The sequence below is a fragment of the Balaenoptera physalus genome (assembly GCF_965194825.1).
Source record: "Balaenoptera physalus genome assembly, chromosome: 21".
Classification (NCBI taxonomy): Eukaryota; Metazoa; Chordata; class Mammalia; order Artiodactyla; family Balaenopteridae; genus Balaenoptera; species Balaenoptera physalus.
The window spans coordinates 38,307,043-38,325,194 of record NC_138902.1 but is presented as its reverse complement, the minus strand read 5'-3'; the positions used below and the strand labels follow the sequence as shown (position 1 = coordinate 38,325,194).

At 41.1% G+C, this 18,152-nt stretch overlaps 2 protein-coding genes across 16 annotated transcripts in view; one reads left to right on the top strand and one right to left on the bottom strand.

Annotated features, from left to right (window-relative positions):
* The window catches only part of ANGPT2 (angiopoietin 2), a 57,030-nt gene extending 44,616 nt beyond the window's left edge, over nt 1–12,414 (top strand). For 2 of the 3 annotated variants that reach the window (XM_082444103.1, XM_082444104.1), the window contains exons 6-9: nt 795–896; nt 1,447–1,613; nt 5,928–6,058; nt 9,331–12,414. In XM_082444103.1, coding sequence (XP_082300229.1) covers nt 795–896; nt 1,447–1,613; nt 5,928–6,058; nt 9,331–9,491 — 561 coding nt within the window. In that variant the 3' untranslated portion in view covers nt 9,492–12,414. The remainder of the gene's footprint in view (nt 1–794; nt 897–1,446; nt 1,614–5,927; nt 6,059–9,330) is intronic. The other variant, XM_082444105.1, reaches the window with a different exon arrangement.
* The window catches only part of MCPH1 (microcephalin 1), a 348,745-nt gene that overhangs the window by 234,267 nt on the left and 96,326 nt on the right, over nt 1–18,152 (bottom strand). For 11 of the 13 annotated variants that reach the window (XM_082444090.1, XM_082444086.1, XM_082444096.1 and 8 more), the window contains one exon: nt 12,421–12,498. In XM_082444090.1, the coding sequence (XP_082300216.1) occupies nt 12,421–12,498 (78 nt within the window). Of the gene's footprint in view, nt 1–7,488; nt 9,078–12,420; nt 12,499–18,152 lie in introns of those variants that run through there. The other 2 variants (XM_082444091.1, XM_082444093.1) reach the window with 2 other exon arrangements.

Genomic DNA, 18,152 nt, shown 5'->3' with positions numbered 1-18,152 from the left:
GAGCATGCATGCTCTTAGCCCAAGAAAGAATCCTGTGTAGTGAACAAAGTTTGAACCCACCAAGCCCGTTTAAAAGCAGAAATCAAAAGAGCTGGGAAGAGAAATAACAGGGGCAGTGAGCAAAGTGCAGAGAAGCATGAAGTCAGGGTCTGTGGGGTGGAGCTGCCAGGCCCCCTCAGGTCACACACACACATTGGGTACACGGAAGCCCCCGTGTACCCATCCCTTGTTTTGAGGGATGAACCAGGAAACCTGACTTTGATCCCACACATGGAGGAAGCCAAACAGCCCCACGGCATCACAGGAGTCTTGGAAACCCCACAATGCAAGAGTTTCCCTTTTACACCACTCTCTGGAGAGTCAGTCGGGACTGGCAACCATCATAAAGGTTTTCAGGGCTGTGAACACGAGGCGATGGATTTCTACAGGCTGGAGATGAGAGGTTTGGGGCAATCTGCCAACATGTCCTGTTCCCAACAAATCTCTAAGGAACAGTGATCTCAGGGTCAGCTATCGGGGTGGGTCTTTAGCCTAGAACAGATGATGACAAGGTCCTAGTTTCATCGACACATCATGTTATATTACTGTTTATTTCTCACCATCATTTTAAATTCATGGTTTTCAATTTCTTTAAAATCCTCTGCCTCTTGGAAGACCACAAAGATTTACCCCAGAGAACCCCATCAGCCCTGGTCTTATTATAAGTATCTCCGTTCATCTCGTTTCTGTTATTTAAGACAAAGACCCAAGTCATGGACGTTTCCCAGGCAGTAATTGTGCGTTCCTGTTTGCAGGCTTACTGTGACATGGAAACAGCTGGAGGTGGGTGGACAGTTATTCAGCGACGTGAAGATGGCAGTGTTGATTTTCAGAGGACTTGGAAAGAATATAAAGTGGTATGAATACTCTTTAAACCAGCTGAAAATAACTTTCTTTGCGAAAACTAACTTTGAGAATGTGCAGGAACTTTACCACAAATCTAAAACCAACCAATGACTTTTGACCATTTTTTTTAACCAAAGGGTTCTTTTTAACTGGTGTTTCAGTCTCCCTGTTAAAGAATGGTCCTGCCAATGTGATGTAAACTATATATCAAAACAAAGGCATGCGAAAGTTAGGCTTATTTTTAACGGTGGGCTCAGCATTTCTTGGTAAACCGTTTCATAGTGTTTCACACGTCTATAAACTGAGCTGTTTATGATATTGGTGGTTCCCCAAGTCGTTCTAATTATTCCAATACTAATTTCCTTCTGGTAACAGCTTAGTTTCCTAAAACTGACCTTTTAAAAATCTTTCTTATATGGAAGACCCCAAAGTTTCACGGTACGGGAAGGGATTTCTGTTGAATATTGAATGGTTATTCCGTGTCAAATTGATGGACTATTGATTTCAAATACATGAAGAAAAAATAAATGAAGTAAGTGAATTTTACAACTTGGATTTCAGGGATTTGGGAACCCTTCAGGCGAACACTGGCTGGGAAATGAGTTTGTTTCACAAGTGACTAATCAGAAACGCTACGTGCTTAAAATACACCTGAAAGACTGGGAAGGGAATGAGGCTTACTCGTTGTACGACCATTTCTATCTCTCAAGCGAAGAACTCAATTACAGGTAAGGAAATGATATATCACTGAAAAAAGTTAAAGGATTTGCTGACTCCAGAAAGTCAGAACCCCATTGCATTAACCAGAATCTAAATTACTCATAGGCGGAAAAACATCTTGTTTCTTAGAGTTCTTTGCTGCCTTTAGGTAAGTTTCTCTAGTTTCAACATTCTAACTTTAATTTCAACAATATAAGGAAGGCTTCATGAGGACAGAATTTTGCCTGTTGTGTTTGCTGTGTATCCTCAGGGCACAGATGAACCCTGCCCGGCAGATAATGGGCCTTTAACAACTATCTGTAGAATAGGTGAATGTTGTATCCCTATTACAAAATGTCATGCCAATATCACAACAGATGTATACCCATGACTATATTGTTTTCTTCCAGAAGGTTTTCAAAGTTAAATCTATCTTTTTGAAGTTTAAACACATTCAAATGTTATGTTCCATCCCAAAGTCAGGATGAGTTGCCAAGTTCAAAAGAGGAAGGATTAGGTGGGCAGTAGGTAGCAAGACCCTCTGCCCTCTGCTATAGGAAGACCAGCTGATTCACAGCACTGCCTCAGTATTTACCTACCTCCTCCCACCCACTGGACACAGCTAATCTTGAATGTTCCAAGAAAAGCACGGGCAATTTTGACTGGGAATTTACTCTTTGGCTCTAAAACACCCAGAGAGTGGAGACAGAGCAAAGGGATCTTTACAACCTGTTGTGCCAGGCAAGGGCAGTAGGCACGTGCATCTGTGCTTTACAGGGAGAGGGGCTCAGAAATGCGTGTCGACGGTGGGACAGAGCAGGGCGATGGGGTGCCCGGTGGCCACACGGGAATTGGTCTGAGAAGGCACAACACAAGGGTTCAGGCACCAACACACCCTGAGGGAGTCTAGAGAGCTTGGACTGGTGGTGTTTGGGGGTTTTGGTGATCACGGAGCACACGTTATGAAACACCAACTCTGAAGTCAGAAGTAAACAAGCCAAGTTCCATAGGAACGTCACAGGAGACAGGCATCAACTGGCCTGCCGCCCCGTCTAAATCCCACTGATGCCCGACTCAGACCCTCTGCTCGACAGAAATTCCAAGATCTGAGTAGTTTGGGAAAAACCCAGGATTTCGAAGTCCTTGAGCTGGCTTCCTTGGGGAGGCTCGCAATGGACAGCATGGAAAAACGGGCTGAAAGCCAGCTGACTGAGAGCCACCTGAGAACTGCACGATGTCCAGTGTCCTGCTTTATAAACAGTGGACCGAAATTCAGAAGCATGTTTTGAAAACAGATAACGTACGACAAGCTTCGACACGACTTTTAAGAAGTCAGTGGAACAGCCCATCAGCTCTCGTTACAGAAAGAGCCGGCTGTCCAGGGCCGACAGGAGCTCAGCTGAATGAAGAGATAGGTGTTGGGGCCTCACTGCAGCCCAGAGTTGACTCCACAGATCAAAACTTCAATGAATTTTTAGACATGAGTGGTTGGTCATTGTTTGACCTCCAAGCTAAATATTTTTTCAACTGGCAACAGTTAGGAATCTACAACACAGGAACTAAAAAAAAAAAAAAACAAAAAAACACGAAAATTAAGGATTAGACTGTTTATATAAGAAGATTTTACAATATGGGTCATTACCCTTGTATGCTGACATTATAAAAATATTTTAAACTGTGATGCTTCTTAACAGATATTTCCTTTAGAAGCGCAATCAATTTTTGGATATGCCATTTTAAAAAGCACACAGTTGTTTAAAGCTCAGTTTAATTTACTTGGCAGTATAAAACAGATACTACACTGAAAAAATTATTATCCTAATAAAACATGTCAATGTGATAAGAAAACTGGGATGTGACTAAAACTTACAATAACTACAGATGTTTCAGAATGCCAGTTGCATGTAGCAGCTAAGTTGTTTTTCACTAAAGGAATTTTTTCCCAAATGTAGGAAAACTGAAAAAATACACGTTATACGAAGGGATAAATGCATCAATAGAGTATGATTATTTTTACTAAAACTAAAAACTATTTGTATATTAGACCTTAAGAATTGGTCACTTTTCACAAACATTCTGGCAATTCTATACAAACACCGAGATTTAATTATTAAACGTTGGCATTACCTCTCCCTTCACTCCACTGTGATATAAAAGCAATGGGTACCAATTTAAAGTAATTTCAAGAACGTGGCTATTCTTAATAATCAAATTTTACAAGAAGGCAACTTGAAAACAATGGGCCAGACTCCCCTGACGGTGCAGTGGTTAAGAATCCGCCTGCCAAGGCAGGGGACACGTGTTCGATCCCTGGTCTGGGAAGATCCCACGTGCCGCAGAGCAACTAAGCCCGTGCGCCACAACTACTGAGACTGTGCTCTAGAGCCCACGAGCCACAACTACTGAAACTCGCGCTCCCTAGAGCCCGCGTGCCACAACCACTGAGCCTGCATGCTGCAACTACTGAAGCCCGCGTGCCTAGAGCCCGTGCTCCACAACAAGAGAAGCCACCACAATGAGAAGCCCACGCAGTGCAACCAAGAGTAGCCGCCGCTCAGCGCAACTAGAGAAAGCCCACGTGCAGCAACGAAGACCCAACGCAGCCACAAAATAAAAATAAAACAAAAATAAAACAATGGGCCACACAGCCGAAGGATCTAAAAAGATACAACTTTTCTCATAGAGACTCGTAAAACATAGTATTCTCCCTTCTTTTGCTTTGGGGAAATTTAATGCGTTCCACTAGAACTGAGACTTTCAAAGGAGACAGGAGAGTTCAAAGGAGGAAAAGCACGGGGAGTAGTTCATCTCAGTCCTACCTACGATTAATGAGAAGGGCCTGGACAGAAATTAAAGTGTTTCAAAATCCCAATGGTGAGGAGAACTTACAGGAACGCCTCGCAGCAGGTATGCAGAGGCTGAGCTAGGGCCCAGGGTCATTTCTGAAGCATGAGGATAACCCTGAAATTCAGAAACTCGGTCAATGCCTGTGATGAGGCTTCCAGAGCTACAGTACTACAAACAATTAAAAATCTGAGTTACCAACACAAACGTTACTCAGGACCAACGCTTTATGGAACTCATTGGATATGCCCCCGTGCCCCCCTTTGCACAACTGCCTCCTCGATAACCAAGCGCCCCTGTGAAGGGGTGCACCAGTGTGAGGCCTCACCGGGGTGCAGTCCCAGCTGCTGTCAGTCCCAGCTCCACCACTTACAGCGCGTGACTGTGGACGAGCTCCCGCCTCCGAACCGAACCTCAGCGACCTTACATGTAAGGGGGGGGGGGTGACGCCTGCCTCTCGGGGCTGGTCTGGGCATTCCGTGCACCAGCCCGGGAGAGCGAGTGGCACGGGCGGGTTAGAGACACGCCCCTGGAGAACCTTTCCTCTCGGCTCCACCTTCTGTTCCAACCTGAATTCCAGGAGATTCTATTCCCTCCCAGATAGCTGTTAGCAAATGTGAGCAGGTGTTACCAAGATGAGCGGCGTCGGCGGGGCTTAAAGTACAGCAGGAGGGTCCCTGGGACGGGGAGACCCCCACGCCCCAGGTCTCCACACTCCAAGTGCCACACTGTGACGTGGAGTTCGACACAGGCACCCGCATCCCCTGGACCCTGCTCCGAGCTCCGGAGCCTGTCTGCCTGGGGCTTTCCTGGAGTCGGGCTCACAGACCTGCCCCTGCCCTTCTCCCCTCCTCCTTGGCAGGCACATTGCTGGGGCGAGCCAGATTTCTGCAATCTTCTAAAAGCCTGGGCTATCATCTAGGGTCTAACTTAATAGGACGCTTATCCTTTCTCAGTGTCTGGCAGGTTTATTATGATACTATTCAGAAACAAGGCAAAGCAGCCACAAGGGTTTGTTTTCCACGCAGTTCACTAGATTTCTGCTCCACATTCAGTGGCCGTCCCTTGTTGCCTGCTGCCCTCCCCACAGCCACCAGTCATCCTGGGTTCTCACTTCTACAGCATACGGACGACTCCTGGAGACGTGCAAAGAGGGTCCCATCACGATGTGTTTCCCCCTCTTTTGTTTACCTAAAAGCAGCAGGAAAATAAATTACAGGGCCCCGAAGTCCCCGCTGACGCTTGTGCAAGTGATATGCGTTGAAGGCTTCATGAAAACATTCCTCTTTGCCTAAGGATTTGATGATAAGTTGGTTCCTGTTTATACCAGCGCAAAAACATTTTGTCCGGAGTATGCATTAGTGCACTAACCAGCATAGCACGTGTTTCTGTAGAATGAAATTCTTCATTGTAAAAAACTTTCCACTATGATAAATCAACCACCCAAGCCAATTATGTTTTGCCTTTTTTTTTTTTTTTTTTTCTTTACATGCTTACAGGATTCACCTTAAAGGACTCACGGGGACAGCCGGCAAAATAAGCAGCATAAGCCAACCAGGAAATGATTTTAGCACAAAGGACGCAGACAACGACAAATGTATTTGCAAATGTTCACAAATGCTCACAGGAGGTGGGAAGACTTTTCTCTCTTCCTATTTGTACTGGCAAGGAAGGATTTCATAGAGGGAAAGGTTGCCTCTTTGGACTTCAACCTGTGATTGGTGACAATGTCCAAATTTCATAAATAGACTTACTTGCTCAATACAGGGAGATTGGTTTTTCGCTTTTTCAGACTGTTGAGTTTTACACACGAATGTGATATTGAGCTAGAATTGTCAGCAGGCCAACTGTGTCTCCTCAGGACCTACCCCTGGCAAGGAGAGGGGCCATGTGATACTCAGCAAGCTCTCTGGGGTTTGTGCTGAGTATCAGATGTTGGCACGATGGTTTAATTCCATTCTGCTTTATTAAAAAGGTTAAAAATGAAAAATGGCTACCAAAACAGTGATATAGATTCATTAGTATAGAAATGTTTCCAATTAATAATTTATTGTTCAAACAAGGATTTTTCAGTTGTCTTTTTTTTTTAAAGTATTTCATTAATATACAGCAAATACTAATAATGCACAGAAACTAATTAACCAAGCTCCTTTTCTGTGCATCAAATTAGAATGACTGATTGTCCAGTTTAAGGCCTTTATCTTCAGGCTCTTCTTGCCTTCTATCTTTCATGTTAAACCTCTTAAAAACAAAAAACAAACAAACAAACAGAAAACATACCCATAAGAAAATGTGATATAACAGTCACTTAATGGCCAGATGAGTTTTCAGAAACGTTTCAGAGTTTAGTGACAGGAACCAACTGTTAGAAAACGTATTCTTCTGATTCCTAAAAGTTTAAACGTGGAATAACCAAAACCAGTTAATTGTGATTGAGACCAGGAAAAAAGTCGGGCAAATGCTGTGGAGTTAGTTCTTAAAAACATTGAAAGGTTGAAATCAGCAACAAAAATTCTGCCAACAGTGTAGACTAAATGCAGAGGCAAACAGGAAATTGGCAGGGTTTAATTTGTAGAGACCATGAATTGTATCACCAAAAATTCATTCATTACTCACCCAGGAAAACCAGAGGAAAGAGCTGCAGTCAATGTATCTTATAAATACGAGGTACTGCATAAACAAGTAAAGGGTCTAAACTTGTCATGTGTTTGTACTGCAGTTAAGAATCATTTACGGACAAAAGGAAGGATTTATTTACAAAAATAATTTGAAACTCAGTAATTTTCAAGTCTTTAAAATGATACTGAGAGAATTAGGCTCCATTAAGAAAATCAGTCCTATGGTTCCTTAGAGAATATATTTCATGTATAAATATATGTTGGTGACTTAGGTCTTCCCTATTAGCCATACTTACTTCAGTAATTATTTCGACCAGAGAAAGCTATTACGCTGATCGTGTAAAAGCTGCCTGTCTCTCCCATCCCACCACAGTAATCCTTTCTGAAGCCAGCCGGGGGAGGGTGGGGGGAGAGGGGGGGAGGGGGGAGGGGGGAGGGGAGGGAGCGCGCCGAATCCTTCTTCCTGCCTGTCATTCCCACACTGAGCCCAGCTGTCCACGCAGAGGGTGGCGGTTTTCAGACCACCCGAATGTCAAGAGCTACTCAAGAGAGTATCAGTGCATTAATAACCAAGGAAACAACATATTTACTTACTCAGATCAAGATTTAGGGCTGAGAGTGGAAGTGGAAAGGAGATTGGGGAGAAGAAACGCAGCCCAAGAGAGACAGCAGAGCGGTCCCGACTGTAGAGGTCAGATTCCAAGCCGTGGTCTGGACCACAGATAAACCAGCCTAATGACCAGCTAGATTTTTGCCTAGACAGTAAATTCTATAGTTGAGTCAGACAACAGGCTCCGGAATGGACGGATCTATAAATCTGCAATATTCTTGAATATTTTGAAGGTTTATGAGTCTCACACACAAATGTCTTATCAAATCAACATTAATCTGAATCAACTCAAGTCATGGAGCTGTTACTATCAGGAAAAAACTTAGGCACTTGGATGTAATAACTGGTGATCACATTCCAGTGTATAAATAATACAATAACTGCATCAGAATCCTTTTTAAAGAAATAAAACATGCCCTACCAATACCTGTAACGTTCACATTATTTCTTTCTTTTACTAGGTATGGAGAGATCAATAATAGTTATTTTTTTCTGTACTTTAGAAATTTATATAAATGGCATCATACTGTATGTGTCCTTCCAACACTATCTTTCAAAGATTTATCTGGATTAATGCTTGTAGACTGAGGTCATTCCTTCCCGTCCCAAACCCCGGGCCTCTAGGTAAGGGTATTAAAAGCCCAAGCCTAGTCCTTCAGATGTAGGTGCGGATGCCCACTGCCCCGCCGCTGTGCCATGCAGTGGCCTCCCAGGTCCCCACTTTACCTTAGTGCACACACCACTATAGCTTTACATTTCCTTTCTGTCTCTGGGACTTAAAGGTTTCCTTTTTATCTAGCTCCACTGAGTACTTAAAATTTGGGGTTACGTTTGAAACAAAAAGACTTTTTTTTTATTTAATAAATTTATTTATTAATGGATTTTTGGTTGTGTTGGGTCTTCGTTGCTGCGCGTGGGCTTTCTCTAGTTGCGGTGCGCGGGCTTCTCATTGCGGTGGCTTCTCTTGTTGCGGAGCACGGGCTCTAGGCACGTGGGCTCCAGTAGTTGTGGCTCACGGGCTCCAGCAGTTGTGGCTTGCGGGCTCTAGAGCACAGGCTCAGTAGTTGTGGCGCACGGGCTCAGTAGTTGTGGCTCGCGGGCTCTAGAGCGCAGGCTCAGTAGTTGTGGCGCACGGGCTTAGTTCCTCCGCGGCATGTGGGATATTCCCGGACCAGGGCTTGAACCCGTGTCCCCTGCATTGGCAGGGGGGGTTCTTAACCACTGCACCAAGGGAAGTCCCCAAAAGACTTTCTTTGTTAGGCGGAGGGGAGCCTGAAGCAGCCTGGTCCACCGTGTTGCTGGCACTGGATGGAAGGTGCTCCTGGGCCGATGAGAGCCACCCATCGATTCTTCGGGCTCTGACTTTTCCACACTTCCAACTGTCCCGTGGGTCTCCTAGTCGTGTCTGTGGGTGACTGGCCCTTTCCCACAGCACAGGGAAAGAGGAGTAAGAAAGCGCATAAAAACATGTGCCCCAGGGGCTACGGTTCCGCCAGTGTAGAGGTGGAAAACCACACTGCCACCTGCCAGGGCGGCCCCCTCCACTCTCAAGAAGGCCCACACACACCTGCTTAAAATGAGCACGACGTGACTCGCGGATTAGCCAGGATTTGTAACTCTGCGGTGAGATAGGGCCACCTGGCTCCTAATTCCTTCTGTGTTTCACTTTCACAGGCTGGTGGTTTGATGCCTGTGGTCCTTCCAACCTGAACGGAATGTACTACCCACAGAGGCAGAACACAAATAAATTCAATGGTATTAAGTGGTACTACTGGAAAGGGTCCGGCTACTCCCTCAAGGCCACGACCATGATGATCCGCCCAGCAGATTTCTAAATGCCTGCGCACACCTGAGGAACGGTGTCTTCCAGTTTTCAAAGACTTAATCCCAAAGCTCTGGAAGACACAGCTGCATGCTGCCTCCCTATCCAGCTCGGACAGACTGCCCGCGCTCCAGACCGAGGGGACCCGCGAGCTCCCAGTTAGAGCCCCATCAACGTCACCCCTTAAACCCGCATCACTCAACGAACCGAAGCACAACCCCCAACGAGCCACAGCCTGGCATGGTGACCTGGTAGAAAGCCTACGGGAAGATAAATTTAAGCTTGCGAATGAGACTGACAATTTACAGGCTCTGTTGTCACAACCAAGAATGTTATGTGCGAGTCGATCAGTAAATAACTGGAAAACAGAACACTTATGCCATATAGTAGAGATAACCTTGGAACTGCATTCTTCTGAGCACTGTTTATAGACTGTGTAAATATCCATATGTCCTGAATTCAGCACCACTATCGTAATTAAAAGGAAGGAAAAATTCTCGAAGCCATAAAAATATACTATATATTCAGGGATTTTTATGAGAAGTGGTTATTAGCGGTTTAATATTTGGAGAAGGCAAAACATACTTAACGCATTTTTACTCCTCCTCGTAGGTGCTTTAAATTTTCATTTTGAGAACAGCATATTTGCATAGGCATTGATAGGTTAGTTTTAAGTTAATGCTCAAATATATATATTTCAAGTTTCTATGGTGAAAACTTTCAGGATCTCTGAAATTATTAATAGAAACGTGTTCTTTTAGTATATATGAAGATTGTACTATTTTTTTTCAGCCTCGCTGTTAAATATGAAGGGATTTTTAGTAATTAAATATAACTTATTAGGTGAGATGACCGCATTTAACTTTTATGATATTTACAACATTGTAATATGATTCTGAAACAAATGATTGTGCCTTGTGACAAGGAAAATCTTGACTTTTAATGATGAAGAAAATTATACATTTAATTTCATGACAAAGAGGCTTTCCTATATTTTACTCACTATTCTAATACAAAAGTCTTTTTTCTCTTCTACTAAGATGTATTTTAGGGAAGTAGGCTACAATGTAGTTTGTGGTTGAGAAAACCCTTCCATTTAAAACACTTACAAAGCTATACTTCTCAAGCTGGATTCACCCCGGAAGTTATTTAGGGGAAAAAATAATTTGCGTTAGTAACATTAACTTAAATCTTACTAGGCTTAAACCACCAGCAAATTTAAAAAAAAAAAAAAAAAAAGTGTTCTGGGGCGCAAAACCAAAATCTGATATTTATAGCATATTCAAATGTTTACAGAAAATTTTGAGAGCACAGACTTAAGCTCAGGACTGCGAAACCTTAAACTCCTAGAGTTTTAACTCTGTTTGAAGTTTTCATCGTACAATTAATACTAATGAACATTTGAGTAATGCTTCATAATTTGGAAGCAATTTCTCATATATTCGCTTTTGAGTCAGCTACTAGGACACTTAGAGCCAAATTTGCAGCCAGCGTTTACCTGTGTCTGTCTTCACCTTATACTGTTCTACCACTATTTTTTTCCTTTATTCCATTTTTCTTATCTAATTTATTTTATCCCCACACCCCCCTCTTCCCAGCTTAGTTTTATGACACTCAGGTGTTGCTGAGTTAACTTATGGACTCTGGACAAGTCAGGCCCTCTGCTTTTCCACCATGCTGCACTTTCCCAACAAATATATTAATGAGAACATAACCTCCCATCCCAGAACAGGTCCTCTTATTACATGTAAGAAGGCATCATAAAGTTAACAGAGGTTGAATTTATACACAGCTTTGTATCAAGCTAAAAAACATCTGATAATAAGAAAATATCACCGCCTCAAAAGGAACAATAAATTTCCATGACATCTCAATGACCACATGACAGACACCAAGGTGCGGAAATGATAATACAGGAAAAATTGGCAACAACACACTTAATTTATATTCACTTGCTCACGTAGGCAGATAAGGTGAGTTTCAAAGACAAACCTTACTATGTTATTCAGAGTTACGTATACTCTCTCATGACAGCGAGTGGGGGAGAATTTGCGTTTTTACTTTACACTTCAACTCCTTACCCGGTATTTCAAACAAAGAGTCTTGCTGAGAGGAATTTTTTCTCTCCTTAAGAAAACATTTATAAAGTCCATAGCAAATCAAAACAGCAATCTCAAAAATGAAAACAAAAACAACCCAACAACTAGAAAACCACAGCGACTGGAGGGCAGAGTTCAACTTCTCACTATGTGATAGTCATATGGCATACTCAAACAATTAAAAAACATGAAGACCATTCACAGGTTACAAATCATCATTTACCTTTCAGGTATTAATCTTTTGAAAGGATAAAACGTCACAAACCAGTTAACATTTGAAAACAAAAGCCAACTTCTGCACAATCCTGCTTCCAACTAAATCTGAAATTACCTACTTATTAATCTTTAAAACAATTAGAACCTAGAACTTTCCCATTAAGCATTTGAAATACCTGAAAATCAGTAAAGCTGAAGCTGAGTTTCAGGAAAAATATCAAAACAGAAAGACCACGTCATAATGCTAGCAGGCCACAATTTTTATACCTATCACTTCTATCTCTGTTAACAGTAACAGCATTATTTTTTGAGGCAGTAAGCAATATATAATTGTATCTTCTCAAGAATCTAGTCTTTTTTCATTTTTGTTTTTCTCAATCCTGAGAACTTTTATAATTACATTTTTTGAGATTACATTTCTCACAACTTTTTGAGGAATGTTCTCACATTCTCACATTTATTCTCACAAACACACAAAATGTGTTAAGTTCTGCAAATATGTCTTTTTAGTTATAGGCATAATTGCTCTTGATTTAATTTAAAAAACTTGAGTGTATAACTATGCTAATAATGACTTCCTGAAAATACCAAATTGTATTTAGCACCATAAAATAATATGTGACTTACAGGAGCTGCAGGGAAGTAGTTTGACTGTTCGAACGGTTCCTCGGAAATCCGATGACCCATTTCCAAAGACCGCAGTACCTATAAGTGACAGAAGAAGCAGAACGTTTTTTATAGACTTATTAGGCTTTTAGTGGACAATAAACCATTTTGAAGATATAGCAAAACCAAAATAAACAAACAAAAAAACCCTAGCAGTAACTACATACTACATTGGTCTGAAGTACATGTGTCTTGAACACCAAAGTGCCATCAGAATCTTCAGGTTGCAAAAATGTTACAAATATTAATAAACGCTTGGATAAGAAAAAAGTCTCCTGATGGCTAGAAGTCTGGGTTATTATCCTAGTGAGGATAACCACCCCGTTTCTAAACATATGATATACTACGTCTTCCTAAATTCCAGTTTCCAATTTAAGGAGTCATTATAGACAACCCTTAGTAAATAATACAGAGTTTTATTAATTTAAAAAACCCATGTATTAGGAGAAGATAGATCATAAGCCTAAATTCAAAAAGCAAACCTTTTGGTGTGTAACTTTATTTCTATCATTAGCTAATGTTTTTAGGAGAAGTTCTCCACATACATGTTTGGAAATCCTTCTCACACTTTGGAAGAGTAAAATGTCTCATAAACAAGCTTTCATCATCATCGTTAGAACCCACACATTTTTAAATAATCAAAACAATGTTTTCATTTTTAATTCAACATTTGAGATTCTGCGCTCATCTCTACTCTATGACCAAACTCCTTGAAAAGCTGTATGTTTCTATGTACCAGTAGAATTTTACAACTAAAATAATCAAGCTGAATTACATAACTCACACTGATCCTTTTATCTGCAATTTCCTTCTTTGTTACATTCAGTAAATCCATTTTATTTTTTTTGGCCCTAGAGTTGCTATGTAAAACTCAAGGGTTTTTTTGCTGAATTACCAGGAATGAGGTCTAAGTCTTCCTTTTTGGTAGTTCCTAAAGTTCAGAACCATCTATGGGCTATCAGTCTGAAATATTTCCTTTTTTATATATTAAACCTAATACTTATCCAACATGAGACAGCAATGTTTTGTTTCTAAGAAAAAGTGAGCATGATAATGGAATAAAGACAAGAACGGAATACAGAATCTGAATGATCATTCTCAGCACTGGCCCGGATCTTACTGTCAATAGATGCATTTACTTGTTCAACAACTATTTCTTTCTGCTCACTATCCATTCATCTGTGAACAACTTATTGAGAGCCTACCATGAATAAGAGTCCAAGCTGGGTCCTGGAAACCCAAACCCAAACCTAGAAGGGTTTACCCTCTTGCAGGAGGCATGACAGCAACCAAATGCTGGTTCCTCCAAAGCAGGGCTGTGCAAACCTGTGGTAGGAAGCAAACTAACTCGGGCTAGGAAAACCAAGAAAGGGTCCACAGATGGGCTGACATTTAAACTGAGTAAAAGCTCATCAGGCAAAGAGATAGACAGTGGGAAGGGGAGAGGGTATTCTGGAAGAGGGAGAATACCATGTGCCAAGCCAGGATTAAAGTAGCTTCTATTTTTTTGGCTGCAGTAGAGGGAGCTTTGGAAGAAGTGGTAAGAAAATAGGGTTGCCTGGCTGCATATGGTAGGGAAGGTATGATAATATACCCTGTCCTACCCCTGTGTGCTGAGGACATCAGTGCAAGCACAACTGTTGGGCAGGAGAATCAGAAGACAAGCCAGGAAAGACAGGACAAACAGCTCCATGGGCACTGGGCCCAAGATGATATAGAGAGACGGAAAGCAATGAGTTGGGTTCTCAGGGACCCTGTTCAATCTTCAATAGATTTGTGTGTAGACAAGTATTTTGTCATTGAATTCCCTTTTGGTTTCCCCCTGATTTTTACTGTCTAACAAACATTACAAAAAAACAAACAAACAAAACTTACCTTAATAAGTCCAATGAAAGAAGGTATTAGAAAATTGGTAACTCTACACTGAAATCATGTTTGTACACACAGAAAACATGGTTAATGGGTGGTTAAAATAACCCATTGAAGTAACAGTGTTTACCTTACTCTTATCAGTCGATGTTTGTTATTGTTTACAGAAGACACACTAGTTCCCTACAAACTCATGTGATTAGCCCAGGAAGTAAATTGTGGAAAGTTTCAAAATCAGGTTCACTTCAAGACATGAGGCATGTGGAAGACGAGTATAGTGAGAAACACAATGTAGCAGTGAGAGAGTCCAGGGAACCAGTCTTAAAAATGGCTGTGGCATTTGAGTTCAAATGTAAGCCACATTAAAATATCAACTGAATTTAAACAATCTCTTGGAGAAAATGTATGTTCTCTGAATTTGTCCACTTCTAAATGTTATAAAAATAAAACCATAAGGCATCTACAGTAGCATTTTGGTAAGTAAATTAATAAATTTAATTTATGTAGGCATCCCAGGAATGAGTACTGTACAGAGATAGCAAAAAAACACTAATTTGATTGTAATGAAATCATCAAATCAGAAATAGAGTGTAAATTTTTTCGCTTTAGTTCTTTCATTAGCTAGACTTATCTTTACCTTACTAGAGTGTTCAAAATAGGGAAAATCTACTCTGCAAGATGGCAGTTAAGGCTGCAAGTGTAGTTAAAAATAAAAGGTTAACCTGAGATATTTATAATAATATACGTGATAGAATGAAAATAATTGAGAAGCTATATAAAGCAAGGAATGGGGTTGCATGAATACAGAGGATCAAATCCCATGTGGATAGCCCTTAAAATGAGGGCTGAGTTATTTCAGCATCCACTGCAAATGAATATGATATTTTTGGCATTGTAAAATTATCACTTGTAAAACTTGGACCTTGTTGATGAATTTAAATAGGACCCATTTTCTTGCCTTATTATTAGATTAATAGTTAATGATGAGACAGCTTTCCATAATGTAAGACTGACTTTGCAACTAATTCCATACCAGGCAAAATGCAAATGGTTTTCTCTCGTTTTATATCCACCTAATCGTTCTCCTTGAACAGGGTGAGGAGAGTAACTAGAGTCAACCCAAGCCAGACAAGGGCTCTGAGAGTAAATGCAAGTCAAGAATAGCATCAAACACAAAGGAGAAAACGAAGCCAACTATGTAAACATAGCAAAGTGAGCATAACTTATTTTCACCATCTCACAAGACTCAGCTAAAATGATGGAGCTAAGAGGAATGGGAAAAGAGCCCACTGCAGATAAAAGCTGATGATGTTTTGAAAGTTGCAAAGCAAATGGATAAATGGTAACTGACTTAGAAGAGCAAAGAAACCTCGAGCTTAAACGTCTAGAGAGGGAGTCAGTAGGAAGCATCCAATTCCCTCCACAGATTCCCAGAAAGGCCGGGACATTGGGGGTACTAGAAAGCTCTGAAAATGCGGTGTAGAACAGGGTGAAAAGGAGAAATCTCCTACCTCCACCCTCCTGCGCACCCTCCTCTGGAATAAGACAAAAGTAAAGTCAGACAGGCTTTTCTGGGAGCAGTGGTGAGAAGTAGCAGGGAAAACCTCCAGCACAGCCCTCACCCCGAGACACGAGCACAGAACCCCATGGCAGGACAAGGGCCTTTCTTTTCTGGAGAAACAAATCAGCCCAGGGAAAAAAGACCTACAGATACTGACACGTGGACCTCCATCTATCAAATACCTCCATCATATCAGATGATCTATACACTCAGATAAACAGAATTTCAATCAGCTTTTCAGTCCTCAATATTAAACATAACTTTCTACCCATTTGATAAAAGCCTCTAGCATGCAAACAGAGACCAGAGCAAACAAAAAGGGGATTCCTGGGATCACAGTGATGGGAAGTCCCAGGATAACAGCTGCTCTGTAGACCTAGGGAGAACCAGTCTCACAGGGAGCAGAGCAACAAAGGGGTTCATGGGTGGTGTCTCCAAGAGAAATAAATGGGATTGGAAGATTATCTAATGTGTAGACAGTTTTGGAGAAAAACTACAATGCTTTTTAGAAATTCTTGTGGTGAGTTAGTGATAGGTACATAGAAAACTAAGCAATGAAAATGATTGTCAATGATTAGCTCAACAAAAACAAACAAAAATGGGGCTTCCTTGGTGGCGCAGTGGTTGAGAATCTGCCTGCCAATGCAGGGGACACGGGTTCGAGCCCTAGTCTGGGAAGATCCCACATGCCACGGAGCAACTAGGCCCGTGAGCCACAACTACTGAGCCTGCGCGTCTGGAGCCTGTGCTCCGCAACAAGAGAGGCCGCGATAGTGAGAGGCCCGCGCACCGCGATGAAGAGTGGCCCCCCACTTGCCGCAACTAGAGAAAGCCCTCGTACAGAAAACGAAGACCCAACACAGCCATAAATAAATAAATAAATAAATAAATCCCATTAAAAAAAACCAAAACAAAACAAACAAACAAAAAACAAACAAAAATGACCAGAAATGGAATAGAATCATAGTACACTCTATGGCTCAGCTCAAACAGCATTCACATAGTCATCCATGTGTGCATGTAAATGTGAACAAGTATGTCTTTATATGCATATATAACATGTTAAACAAAAATCAGAACCATACTGGGTAGATGGGGAGGGGATGTGTATGTCACAGTGAAAGCTATACAGTCATATTTTAATCTTCCATAGAAGGAAGCCTATAGATAACGTCTAAAAGTGATTAAAAAAAAAAAAGCAGAAAAAGCATTTTATTTAGAAATATGTAAATTAAATATCAGAAGGATATTGTAGGAGTGAGAATCTGGGCTGGGAAACAGCAGGGCAGGGAGTGCCATTTCTATTAGAGGCCTCATAAATTACACTTGATTCTGAAAACATTTTGGTTTGGGTAATTTTACCCTTACGAAAGAGTTTCCACAACAGTACAGAGTTCTCATTTACTGGTCACCTAGATTCCTCTATCGTGTGAGTCTCCAACCTTCTCTTTCAAAAGTGCTTCGCACCTAGAACCAGTTGTCAATATCTACAAAAACATCTTGCTGGGCTTGTAACTGGGACTGAGTTGATTCTAGAGTTCAAAATGGGGAGAACTGACAGCTTTAAAAAATACCGGGTTTCCCAATTCATGAACATAGTATCTCTCTCCTTTTATTTAGGTCTTTTAAAATTTCTTTCTCAAGAATTTTGTAGTTTTCAGCATACAAATCCTGCAAATATTCTGTCAGACCTAAAGTTAAATATTTCAGCTTCTGGAGTTGCTAATATAAACAGCATTTAAAAAAATTAGAATTCCAGGTGTTCATTGCTAGTACACAGAAATACAACCAAATTTTGTATATTGACCTTGTATCCTGTAACCTTGCTTAACTCAACTTACTAGCTGTAGGAGCTTTTCTGTAGACTTGTTGATATTTTCTAGGTAGACAATCATGTCTTATGTAAACAGACAGTTTTATTTCTTCCCTTCCCAATCTGTGTGTATATTTTTTTCTTACCTTATTGCACTGGCTAGAACTTCCAATACAACGCAGAAGAGGAGCAGTGAAAGCATTAAAGTTGCTTGGACAACTTTGTGAGGCAGATTAATTCGGTTTACTATAATAGCATAAACCCAAATTGCTCTTGTTTATAAATTAATGTGTCTATGTAAAGCACAAGGTTTTTTTTGTTTGTTTGTTTAAGTAAAAAAATGGTCTATTGTTATTTGGTACTGGTGCTGGCTAACTGTCACAAGCTTTTATTAGGTTCTTCAACTCTCTATTCCTCATAGAATAATTAGAACATTCTGAAGGATCAAAA